The 11,523-nt window shown below is 41.5% G+C and overlaps 1 protein-coding gene across 3 annotated transcripts in view; it reads left to right on the forward strand.

Annotated features, from left to right (window-relative positions):
• The first annotated feature begins 471 nt into the window (after positions 1 to 471).
• The window catches only part of LOC129034807 (uncharacterized), a 12,012-nt gene continuing 960 nt past the window's right edge, over positions 472 to 11,523 (forward strand). Inside the window, exon 1 of one of the 3 annotated variants that reach the window (XM_054484492.1) lies at positions 472 to 626. In XM_054484492.1, the coding sequence (XP_054340467.1) occupies positions 548 to 626 (79 nt within the window). In that variant the 5' untranslated portion in view covers positions 472 to 547. Of the gene's footprint in view, positions 627 to 1,691; positions 1,874 to 2,049; positions 2,098 to 11,523 lie in introns of those variants that run through there. The other 2 variants (XR_008502023.1, XR_008502024.1) reach the window with 2 other exon arrangements.

Below are 11,523 nucleotides of genomic sequence, written 5' to 3' on the forward strand. Positions count from 1 at the left end.
GCTTATGTTCTGGGGTTAAGTGTGCAGACTCTGGAGCCAGGTGACCCTGTTAAAACTCTGGCTTTGCAACTTAGTTGTGTGACTTCGGGAATGTTACTTTGCCACTCTGTGACTCAGTTTCCCCCTCTGTAAATTGGGGATCATAATAATACTGTTTCTTGAAGTTGGGCTGAGGAGTAAATAATGTTTAGCCACCTACTGTAAGTAAGTGCCACCTACTGTAGCAAGTGCTACATATATATGAGCTATTCATTTTCACAAAAGTCCGACGAGATGGCTGCTTAAATAATGCTAATTTTGTACTTGAAGAAAGTAAGCTTAGGGAGGTTACATAACTTGTCCAAGGTCACACAGCTGGCAAACAGCAAAATCAGGATTCCAAGCCAGGTTGCCTAATCCCAGCACTGGGATACGTTGCCATCACACTCTTTCCTATGCTGACATATTTCTCTCTGGGTCTGTGTTTTGATAGACACAGGGATCACATTTATAAAAAGAAGATTGTACTGAAGGGATCTTTCAAGAGCCTCAAAAGCAGGACTACTTCATGAGCCAACTCATAGTGACAAGCCCTGCCCCTGCAAGTGAGAAGGGGGGTGCTTCCAAATCAAGCTCCATTTGTCAAGGTGGGATGGACTGGGTAAACTTTTTGGCTCCCTGAAGTCAAAAATATTTTTTAAAAATGAGTTTGTCGTGTCTTGTTGCATAATACAGAGCAGTATTTACAGAACGTGGAAATGAATATGAAAACTTGTATTTTGATTCATGGCCTCTTAGAAGTAAGTGGTGGTTTCATTAATAATTCTGACTTGACTTTTTCCTCCCAGATTATTGGAATTTTTTAAACTTTACAAATAATATGTTTCGACTGGGGTTAGGGAATGGAGAGTGGAGAGGTAGGAAGAGAGAGGAAGCACATTCCTAAAGACACTAACACTGCCAATTTCTGGAAAAGCAATTCCGTGTATTGAGAGCTGCCATCGTGTAACAGATAGTACCGGGTATTTGGTCCCCGATACTGTTAATTAGATATGTAAAGACTGCATTTTTCTGGAGTTAATTTTAAATATAGACCTTCATTAAACAATATCTCTCAGTAAAAATTTAGGTCCTAGCAATTAATAGGCAAAACTGTGTACCTAAGATTTTTATTATATTGATTCCAAAATAATTAGGTTGGCAAAAGCATTGTGAAGATCTCTTCCCACGTTAATACAAAGCGCTGCTCTCATTCTGTTGTTTTTTTAAAAGATGGCTGCATCTTACCATAAAATGTATCTCCAAGTTTAATCAAGTATTACAGTGATTGATTTTATTTCTTTTATTAGGAATTTAGGTTTATCTTACTTTTTTAATAGACTGTTGAAATGCAAGCCTGCTTTCACAGGCCTCCTGCCGCCCAAAAGCCTCCTTGTTCGGCACAGAGATTTCTTGCTGATCACATTTTTCCCTATTCTTTTCTTTAAGCAAACACTGAAGGCTTTCAGCAGCTGCCCAAGATATCACTTTAAAACCCCTTAAGGCAGTTTGAAAGGCCTCCAAAAAAGCATGACATTCAATCAAAGTTCAGTAAGGAAAGTTTTAATGAATAAACTCAGTAAATTAGAAAGCACTGCGGCAGAGTGATTAACTCTCATTTGGGCATTAGTGTTGAAATTAATTAAAATGTTTAAGCCATAGGAGGCAGGCTACCTCGTCAGGACCTGGCTCTGCCCTCAGAGTCAGTCTGGATCCAGGAGTGATTCATCTTACACAGATGAGGGGGGATAAAAGGAAAAGAACAGTCAGGACAAATGTGTTTTCAATGGTGCTTAGCAGTGGGAGACCACTGGGACTTCAGAGCAACGCTACTGGAGTGTGACATCATAATACGGTATGTACACTGTGGAGTGGAGTGAAAAGGACTTTGCGCTTACATTCTTGCCCTCCTTTAGGAGGGCAATCTCTCCTTTAGATTGGATGCCATGTATATTCATTTCTCTGCCAGGCAGAATGCTGCAGTCTGCTGTCTTCAAGACCACTTACAAATTAGCTCTGTTTCCCTGCTCTTTTTAAACCTGCTTGCCACCGTTAATGTTCCTGCAGTGACATGAAGAGGTAGGCTTGGTGTCCTGGTGGATTTCCCTAAGATCAACTCCATAGGATGTATAAAAATATAATTGCTTCAAACAGACTCTCAGACACACAACAACAGATTTATTGTTAAATTCCCTTGACAATATGCAGGGTAGAAACCATCTTTTCAAGAAACCCAAAATATTCCCTTCCCATTAGGTTTTAAAATATCTTGTAAGCTCGATTTCTTTCCGGAACTATGGGTCTGTGGATCTTCTTATAGAAACCCATTACCACGTGGCTGTTTAACAAATCCGTGCCTGCTTAAAATTATAAATGACAGCCCATTTCATAAAGAGAAAAGTCCTCCTTGACAGGAAAACAATCTCAGTTGGTTCTCCTTGGATAACAAATGGACTTGCGTCAGGCCCGGCACCATAGCTGTTTCTAAAACAGTGTGGCAAAGGACTGCCATTCCTATTTCAGGGGTCCTAATTAAGGAGCTTGCTGAAATTAGTGACCACCTGCAAATCTGAATTATCACCACCAGGAGAAAATTATCATGATTTGCTACAGATCTACATTCATAACTTTAAAAACTGTCCATCTTCCTTATTTTTTGCTCTATGGATTTCTTGTCAGCGGCAATGTCAGAGGTCACTGCCAGAGTGTCCCTTTGGTACCCATTAACTATAACCAGCAAACTTGTTCACTATTGATCCACTATGTCTAAGTATCTATTACGGTGGATATAAAAGGTGGCTTCACATCTTTCTAAACAGATAATTCATAAAGGCCAAGGGGTCATGGCTTGTGATATATTATTCTTTCACTGTATTTGTGACTGAATGGACAAAGAGAGAGAGGATGCAAAAGGGGTGCCAAGGGTCACGAGTGTTAGACTAGAGAGGTAGAAAGTTGTGTGTCAATTGGACATATTAACATCCATATAAATAATAAAAGGCATTAATAATATTTATTCATGACCTCATTATCGATTCATTCTACTCAGAAGCAGAGGTTCCTAGAGCGAATGAAGACAGAGTTGATTTTTTACCACCAAAGTTCAGTTGAGGTTGAACTCTAAACTGGAAGTCAACTAGAGACAGTAAAATATATTCTGGTAGGCATATACTGGGTCCTGGGATTGATACATTTTGCAAGCAGTGCATCATCCGGGGCAAAGCAACTGTTTGGGGAACAGAAGCCTCACACAGAAAGTGTTAAGGGTCTGCAGGGCCCTAATGGGCTCAGCACATCACCACATTCCTTTGGGATTGTTTGATTCATGATGTTATTTAACCTCCACTGGTTCATATTGAACATTCAGCAATACACTACAGAGGCCATTGCTAATGTTCCACACGTTCCCAGCCTAAAGGAAAGCATCTCATTAGGAGAGCAATAAGGATCTAATGAGTGAGCCTTGCTCACAAGTTAGCTGACACAGGGCTCATTTAATGCTGTTTATGGTCTTCTACCCACTGGAGAACCCGGAGATGGTGCGCTTTCTCAAGACTACAGTTTGGAGGAAAGTAAATTGAGACGAATCATGGTGAGATGAGATAGTTAAAATGTCATGCTGCATAAGTTTGAATGCATCCTTCAAGTTCTGAACAGTAAAATGCAACTGAACACTGAAACAAGAGAAACAAAGAAAAAGCAGATAACTAACAATACAAACCCGCCTTCTTGGGCAAGGATGTTTCATGGGGGGAACCAAAAACATCTTTTCAGAGCCCTCCTTGAATACACACCGGATGCACACACACACAGAGAGAGACACACAGACACAACACACACACACACACACACACACACTTCCTCCCAAATTTCCTTCCTTTGCCACCAGACTTCAATACATTACAGCCTTTAAAACAACAACAACAACAACAACAAAAAGCCCATTATGGATCAGGGGATGACACGTCAAGATTGTAAGATTTTTAGAAACCAACAACAAACCACCAGCTTTATTTCTGTTTACAAATGTGAGCCAGTCCCTAGATTGGCTGGGTAAATTATAAATTGTCCCCAGTAAATGTAGGAGCTAGTGATCACATGTTTCTGAGTCAGGACAGGCCTTTTTAGCTTAAGAAGTGGGTCGAAGAGAGGCTTGGGAGTTGAGAGGGTGGGATGCGGGAGCTACACAGTTACTTTGCCAATTTCTCCTTCCAGAGCCCCATTCATTTCAAGTATCTATGGACTCGATGATCTCTCTAAGTTAGAACATCCTAAGAGAAATCCAAGGACGACCTATCTCCTGGAAGCCACCAATCTAAGTGAATAGTCTAACCCTGGGGATAGCTTTTCTTCATTACGTGAAACCCCAGTTACTGAGACAACTGTGGTCCTGAGGGAATTTTCCTTCAATGTCTGTGCTTCTCAATCTTTTTGTGGATCAAGGACCCTTTTGAGACCATAACAAAAACTATGATCCCTCTCTTGGGAAAAATACTGATACACACAAAATTTTGCATATGTTTGAGGGATTCATAGCATTCCTCAGATTGCCATAAGTTAAGAACTGCTATTCTAAACAGGGTTAAAAAAAAAAAAAAAAAAAAGATGAGCATTGATGGAATTGCCCTTCCTTCCTTCTTCAATTCAAGAAAGAAAAAATAACGAAGCTTAGAGATGAGCTAGCCATTGTGACCCCCGAACTCCAAATAATACTGTCCCTAATAATAATATCCAAGTGTCACGTTAGTGGTCTCTATGGATATCTCTAGTCTTCATAATAATTTTTATTTTTATTTAATGTTTGGAGATGTTGTAAAAAGTGACTGCTGTTTCAAAATGTGACCTCTGTGAGGTTTAAAACCTACTGAATCAGATGAGATATGAAAGCATTCAATATAATGTATGACTTAAAGCTATGTTTTTTAAACTTTAATAGGAAATGTCTGACTCTTAGATCACTGTTTCTAAAGCCTGGCAGACAGAAACATGTCTTTTAAAAAGGTCTAATTTATATACCAAATAGAGATCCAGCAGGTAGAAATGATGCCTTTCCTTTTTACCTCATGCCAACCAGAATCTTTCATCAGCTTTGAATATACCTCAGCTCCAGCAATATTTAACAATGCTAACTCATCTCATTTATTTTCAAAGATTTTTCAAGTACTCTGCTACACAGTGGGATACTAAGATAAGCAAATCACGGTCTTTGTCCTTGGGAGGGTTACAGTATTGTGGGAGGACAGGTGTGTGTGAACACTCATGCAGCTACTGTGGTGGCTTAGACAGCATCCATTTCCTTCTTCCTCCCTCCTGGCAGAATTTTTTTTTTTTTTTTTTTTGAGGCAGGGTCTCACTGTGTCACCCAGGCTGGAGTGCAGTGGCATAATCTCAGCTCACTGTAACCTCCACCTCTCAGCCTCCCAAGTAGCTGGTATTACAGGTGTGCACCACCACACATGGCTAATTTTTGTATTTTTTTTGTTGTTGTAGAAATGAGTTTCACCATCTTGCCCAGGCTGGTCTTGAACTCCTTGTTTCAAGCAATCCACTTATCTTAGCCTCCCAAGGTGCTGGGATTACAGGTGTCAGCCACTGTACCCAACCCGGAACTCCTTTTTTATTTGGGTACCCACCTCTCCTGTACGTAAGCTATGTGATCTCTGGAAAGCTGACCCACACTAGGCTATACCAATCATGATAATCCTATACACACCCTTGCTTGTGATTGGTTCAGGCATCATGGCTTCAGCCTATTGCTTAATTGGTGACAGTAATTGGTCCAGGGATGAACATGTGACCTAAAGCCCTCATTACACCAAAGGGAAGGACAACTGCGGGGAAGGTTCTCTCTCTTCCCCTCTATGCATGTTGCCCCAATTGCTTTTAGCAACTGTCTTGCTACCACTGGGGAGATTGGCCTGAGGACAAAACAAAGATATCTGGGATGGCAGATCTGAGAAAATTACAGAAACCCTAAGCAGAAACCCTGATCATATCACATCTGGAGCCCAGTCTACATCCAAATGGCCTTTATATGAGATCAATCTACTATTTTCTTTTTGTTTAGTCTTCTTTGGGTAGGACTTTCTGTCCTATGCAGACCAAAAACTTCCTGTCATCCCTACTATTAGACAGTGAAAGTACCCCTGGTATGCTACAAAAATCTTCAAAAAAAAAGCACAGAGGATGGACACAGTCACTCTGGTGGGAACTTTCTGGAGAAGGGGATACTTGAACTGAGTTTTGCAGGTTGAATAGGAGTTAGCTGAGCAGATATAAAAGGGAAAAGGGTTCTAAAGAGAAGAACAAGTGAACACAGGTGTGCTGATGCCTTCAAGGTTGTTGGGAGAGTTGTATGGCTAGAGTGAAATGAGCACTCAGGGGATGTTTTGGAAGATGAGACAGAAGAGGTAGCAAGTGCTGGATCATGAGGGGTCTCACATTCCGTGTGAATGTGGATTTTCTATCAAAGGTAATTGGGAGCCATTGAAAGATGTTAAGCTAAGTGTCATGGTTGGTTTAGCATTTTAAACAATTGCTGGTGGCCAGTGTGGAAGGTGAGTTAGAGACTTGGAGGTGAGTTAGAAAGTTCTGGAGACAGGGGGATCAGTTCAAGAGTCTCCATTTTGCCGGAATTCTCAGTCATCCTCTCCCAACAAGGGGCAGAAAACATGGGCTCTTTCTGGACAGTTCAGAGATGGGAGCTGTGAAGACTGGTACAGATCCAAGTTGGTGCTCAAGATATAGAACACCGCACAGGGTCATGGGATGAGCCCCTTACTTGCTGTGTGGCCTTAAGCTAGCTGCTTAACTTCTCTGAGATTCCATTTCCTTGCCAATAAAATGAGGATCGTAATACCTACCTTGCACTATTTTGGTGAGTAAAATAACATTTATAAACAGATAAGGCTACTAGATAATAGAAACTAGATTAATGACTCACTGGATGATTGAGTGACAGGATGACATGAGTGGTTTTCCCTACTGAGATTAAATATGTGGTTGTAGACTTCAAAATGGCAGGCCCAGTACTTGGGGAGATGTTACTACCAGATGAACAAGTTATCCCCACTACTTTCTGAGATAAGTTTAATTCTCATAGAATTTTTTTTAATGAGGGCAGATCTGCCCACAGGGATTACAGAAGCTTCTACTCAGCCATTAATTAAAACAACATGCTTTGAAGCCCTGTGGATTTGCATCTCTCCATTCTTGGGGCTCAAGAGGAAGCATTATTATAAATTGCTTTGGAAGGAATTGATTAGGGGTTTTCCATATGATACCCTCAAAGGGCTTGAGAGATTAGTTTTTGGCCCGATCTCAAGGGCTGCTGCCCAGTTGGTTTGGACAGCCTACAGGCACAGGAAATGAGAAAGGTGCCTGTCTGTGCTCCTTTCCATAAGCCAGATCCTTAGGTCTCCCAAGTTGACTGTGCCCATTCAGGGGTGGTCAGAAGAAAGGGCTAGGGTGGAACAGTGGGGAGCTGGTGCCCACCTGCAGATGCTTGGAGGTATAACGTGCAGTGGTTGAGAGATTTACCACCAGAGGCATCCAGGTTTTTGAGTTCCAGCTCACTCACTTACTAGCTGTGTGACCTTGGGCAAGTGACATAACTTCTCTGAGCTGTGACTTTTTTCATTTGCAAAAATGGGTTTTATTTATTCCAATTCTACAAAGTGGGAGTAAATCTACTCCTAAGGCTATTATGTAGATTAAATAAAACATTTATGTAAAGTATGTATGCACCATAGTTTATAACAGATGGCTAATAAACATAGGTTGTTATTATTATTTATAATGAACATCTGTAATGTGGGGTCTGTCCATCAAGTAGCTGCTCCCTGATTTCCTTTTGGGGAATTACCTTTCCTGATTAGGTGTAGTCTTGGTGCCCTCTAGTGTGCTGACTGTCCACCTTAGAAGTTGAAAGGTGGAGGCTCTGCCCACCAGACTTTCCTTTCATCACCTAGTACAGCCAAGATGTGAGCATGTCACCTGAGTTCAGGCAATCAGAGTCTATCTCCTGAGACCTTGAATCAAAGCAAAGGTAGCAAACACAGTGGGAGAGTGCCTGAGGAAGACGGTCTTCCCTTCCCTCCTGTTGGTGTCCCAAATAGTTCCTACAAAGTCTCCATTCTCTCAAAGGGCCAAAGTCCATTTCTGTTGCTTGTGACCAAAGAAATGAGATACTGTTGCTTTCTGCCTCTAGGAAATGAGTGTTTCCCTTCACAACCTGCTTCACTTCTTGTCTTGTCTTTACTCCAATACACAGGGCACTGCCACAACGGCCCTACCTAGAATGTTCCCCAAACACAGCCTAAATTTTTGTAACTTCATGCACGTTTTCAAGACATCCTTTCTGTTTGGATGTCCATATCCAACCCTCATCCTCCAACAGGCAAATTCTAACTCATTCTTCAAGCCCTGGCTCAAATATTGCTTGCTAGGGAAGGCTTCAGTGACTGCCCCTGACCTAGCAGTACGAAAACATTTCATTTCCTCCACCTTTTTCATACTTTCATTGAAGCATTTACTACACTTGCCATGTTGTATTACAGTTAGGTTATTTGCTGCCATCTACATTGTGTGCTCTTTGGGGATGGTCTTGTTCAGTTTCGTTTCTCTAGTACCTGATTCAGAGCAAGAGCATGAAGCAATTTTATTGAATAAATGGTGAAGAAATGACATTTCTTACAAATATATGACTTGTACGATTTTATATGCAAACATATGCAGGGCGTGTCTAGAAAATTTCAGAACAGTAGGCCAATTCAATAGACCACCCGGTTCTCCCAGTAGTGGTAAGAAACCTGTCGTTGTCTCAGTTAGCCAAATTGACTATCTGGATTCACCCAAAAGTTTGAGATCATTGTCTTAACTCTCTTCTTTGAGAGTTACATCCCAACATAATTACATAACACTAGTAACTAAGTCTTCTATGGCCCTGACCACATCCCAAGCACCAAATCAATATTAACTCACGTAATCCTCATAATAATCCTATGAAGTAGATTCTGCTATTTTTCTCATTTCAGAGATGAAAAAACTGAGGCACAGTGAGGTTGAGTCACCTGCTCACGGTTACATGGCTGACCAGTGGAAGAGCTGTTTCTTGCCTCAGCTGTGCTCTTCCATATGATTCTGCCTCCTCTGAATTCCAGAGGAATGAGCAGATTCAGCACTCAGCCCAGTTTCACAGCTTGGGGGTTGGACACCAGATAGGGGTGGCTGCATGTGGAGATCTGCCCACCTTGTAAGAAGTATTGACAACGAGTGCAGGTTTTGCTAAGCTATAGCGGGGTAGTGATGAAGACAAAGCAGGTTCCTCACATGATGTTTGATCATTCTGAGCCCCAGAAATAACCCTCGTGCAAGTCGGGGTCACATTATTTGCCTTGGCTAAACTCACCAAGGTGGATTTGGTAGGCAGTAAAGGGTAGTTCAATGGTTAAGCTTTTAAGTCAAAGAGTACTGAATGTAAGGCCTGGCTCAGCTGTCTGCTGCTGTGTGTGATCTTGGGCTAATTATTTAACTGCTGGGTGACTCAGTTTCCTCACCTGTAAAATAGGGCATAATAAAAGTCTCCATGTCATAGAATAGTTACGAAAATTAAATGAGATAATCACATGGAAATTACTTGGTATGTCTGGTACCTATTAAGTGGTAGTATTATACAAATGTTAGTACAAAAATTTGTGCTAATTATGGGATATTTAATGACCAATAGCATGTTGGGTCTTTCAAGGAGCAATGAGAAGCAAAAGAGTAGGGCTGAGAAGTGAATGTCCGTCTACTTTACCAAGCAAAGTGCAGTCCTTAAGAATTTACTCCACTGCCTGAAGTTCCATGTCTGGCCACCTAGTTCTCCCAAGGATTCCACTAGGTATGAGCACAAGGTAGGGTTTGTAGTTTTCACACCCAGTAATCAGGGCTGATGGCTCACTAGGATTATTTTGTATAGCAAACCCAATACCTTCTTTACTATTCTTTTCCCCTTTCTGATTTCCAATTGAAAAAAAAAAACCCTCCAATGATAAATTTGGTCAAAAGGCTTATTTTATTACTAGTGCCTGTTGCCAAAGAGCTGATATTTCTCACAAATCCTGAGCTGTGAGTTGTGACAGCCAGTGCTTGGGTGAAATTAGCACCTCCCTCACCCCCAAGGAGAAGAGGTGAGGAAGTGATTTTCCCGACCGAGTCCATTACAACACATGTGCTCTGACCCCTGGGATTTGGGGAGGGGGATTCCCAATCTGCCAGTTCATTTAAGCTTCCAACTTCGCAGATTCCTGATTCAGATACAGAGAGCCTTCAAATGTGTTCTATAGAAACCAGACTTCATTGTAAAGTTCTCTATTAGCTGCAAAACAAACAAATATGTACAAATAAAGTACATTTTAAAGTAAGAAATATATTATCTTAATGCATCTGTCTCAGCTTTTAATAACCCCAGTTTACATGGTTTACAAATGAGACCCATTTCCTGAGAGATCCTGGAGTTGAAAATTGGAGTAGAAGTGAGTATAAGCATAGGAAGGTATTACTGTACTCTGGGAGCCTCCAACACACTTAAAACACATTAATAAGCCCTCTCCATGGAGGATTCAATAGGATGAAACTAATCCTCGTGTCATCCTCTCTCTATTTGTCCTTCATAACTGGGACATGAGAATTATGCACTAAATAACAATCTCAAAAGGCAAATCCCACAGAATGTGGGAACCTCTTGGGACAGTGTGTAGGTGTTGTCACTCCATAGCTGGCATCAGAGTGAACTCCCACCACTGGGATATGGAACAATTTGTAATGTAGCAATTAATGGAAATATGGTGAAGTATTCGCTTAGCAGGAAACTGGTAACTGCAGGGATCAGCAAACAAAACGGTACCATGGCATGTCCAATATCCCAAGGGATTCTGAAGACATTCAGATGACAACCAAGTGCTAGGCATCTTGAGAAGCCCCTCTGTGCCCCTTTGTTACTTGAGGTTGAAGTTAAAAATGATACCTTCTCTTCCACCCAGCTTTTGAGCTACACAGAACGGAGGAGCTGTTTTATAAAAATGCAGCCTCGGAAATGTAAGGACCCATCATGCTTGCTCGCTTCACCCTCGGTGAATAGCCTTCGGCAGATTCTCATTAGGAAAATGTTCCACTGGGCTTTCTCCTCAGGGTGCGAGGGAGACCTGGGCCATTGCAGAGCTGCATTTTGCATTGCCTGGATGATTGTAAAACTCCCTACTCACCACCCCCCACCAACCAAGAAAACCCATCAGCTTAAGTACCAACCCCCAACCTCAGTTCTCATATACTTTCATCTTGTTCCCAGGATCCACTAAAGTAAATAAGATGTCCACCCAGATAATGGAAACCCCTCCAGCTCTCAGTTAGTGCCTTTTCATGCCAATTAAACACATTTTATACAGTCATCGTAGATGCATCAATGACTGCATTCCGAGACGCCAATAGGGCCGCGGCAGACATCAGCCTAGCAAATGAAATGTA

Source organism: Pongo pygmaeus, chromosome 1 (assembly GCF_028885625.2).
Source record: "Pongo pygmaeus isolate AG05252 chromosome 1, NHGRI_mPonPyg2-v2.0_pri, whole genome shotgun sequence".
NCBI lineage: Eukaryota > Metazoa > Chordata > Mammalia > Primates > Hominidae > Pongo > Pongo pygmaeus.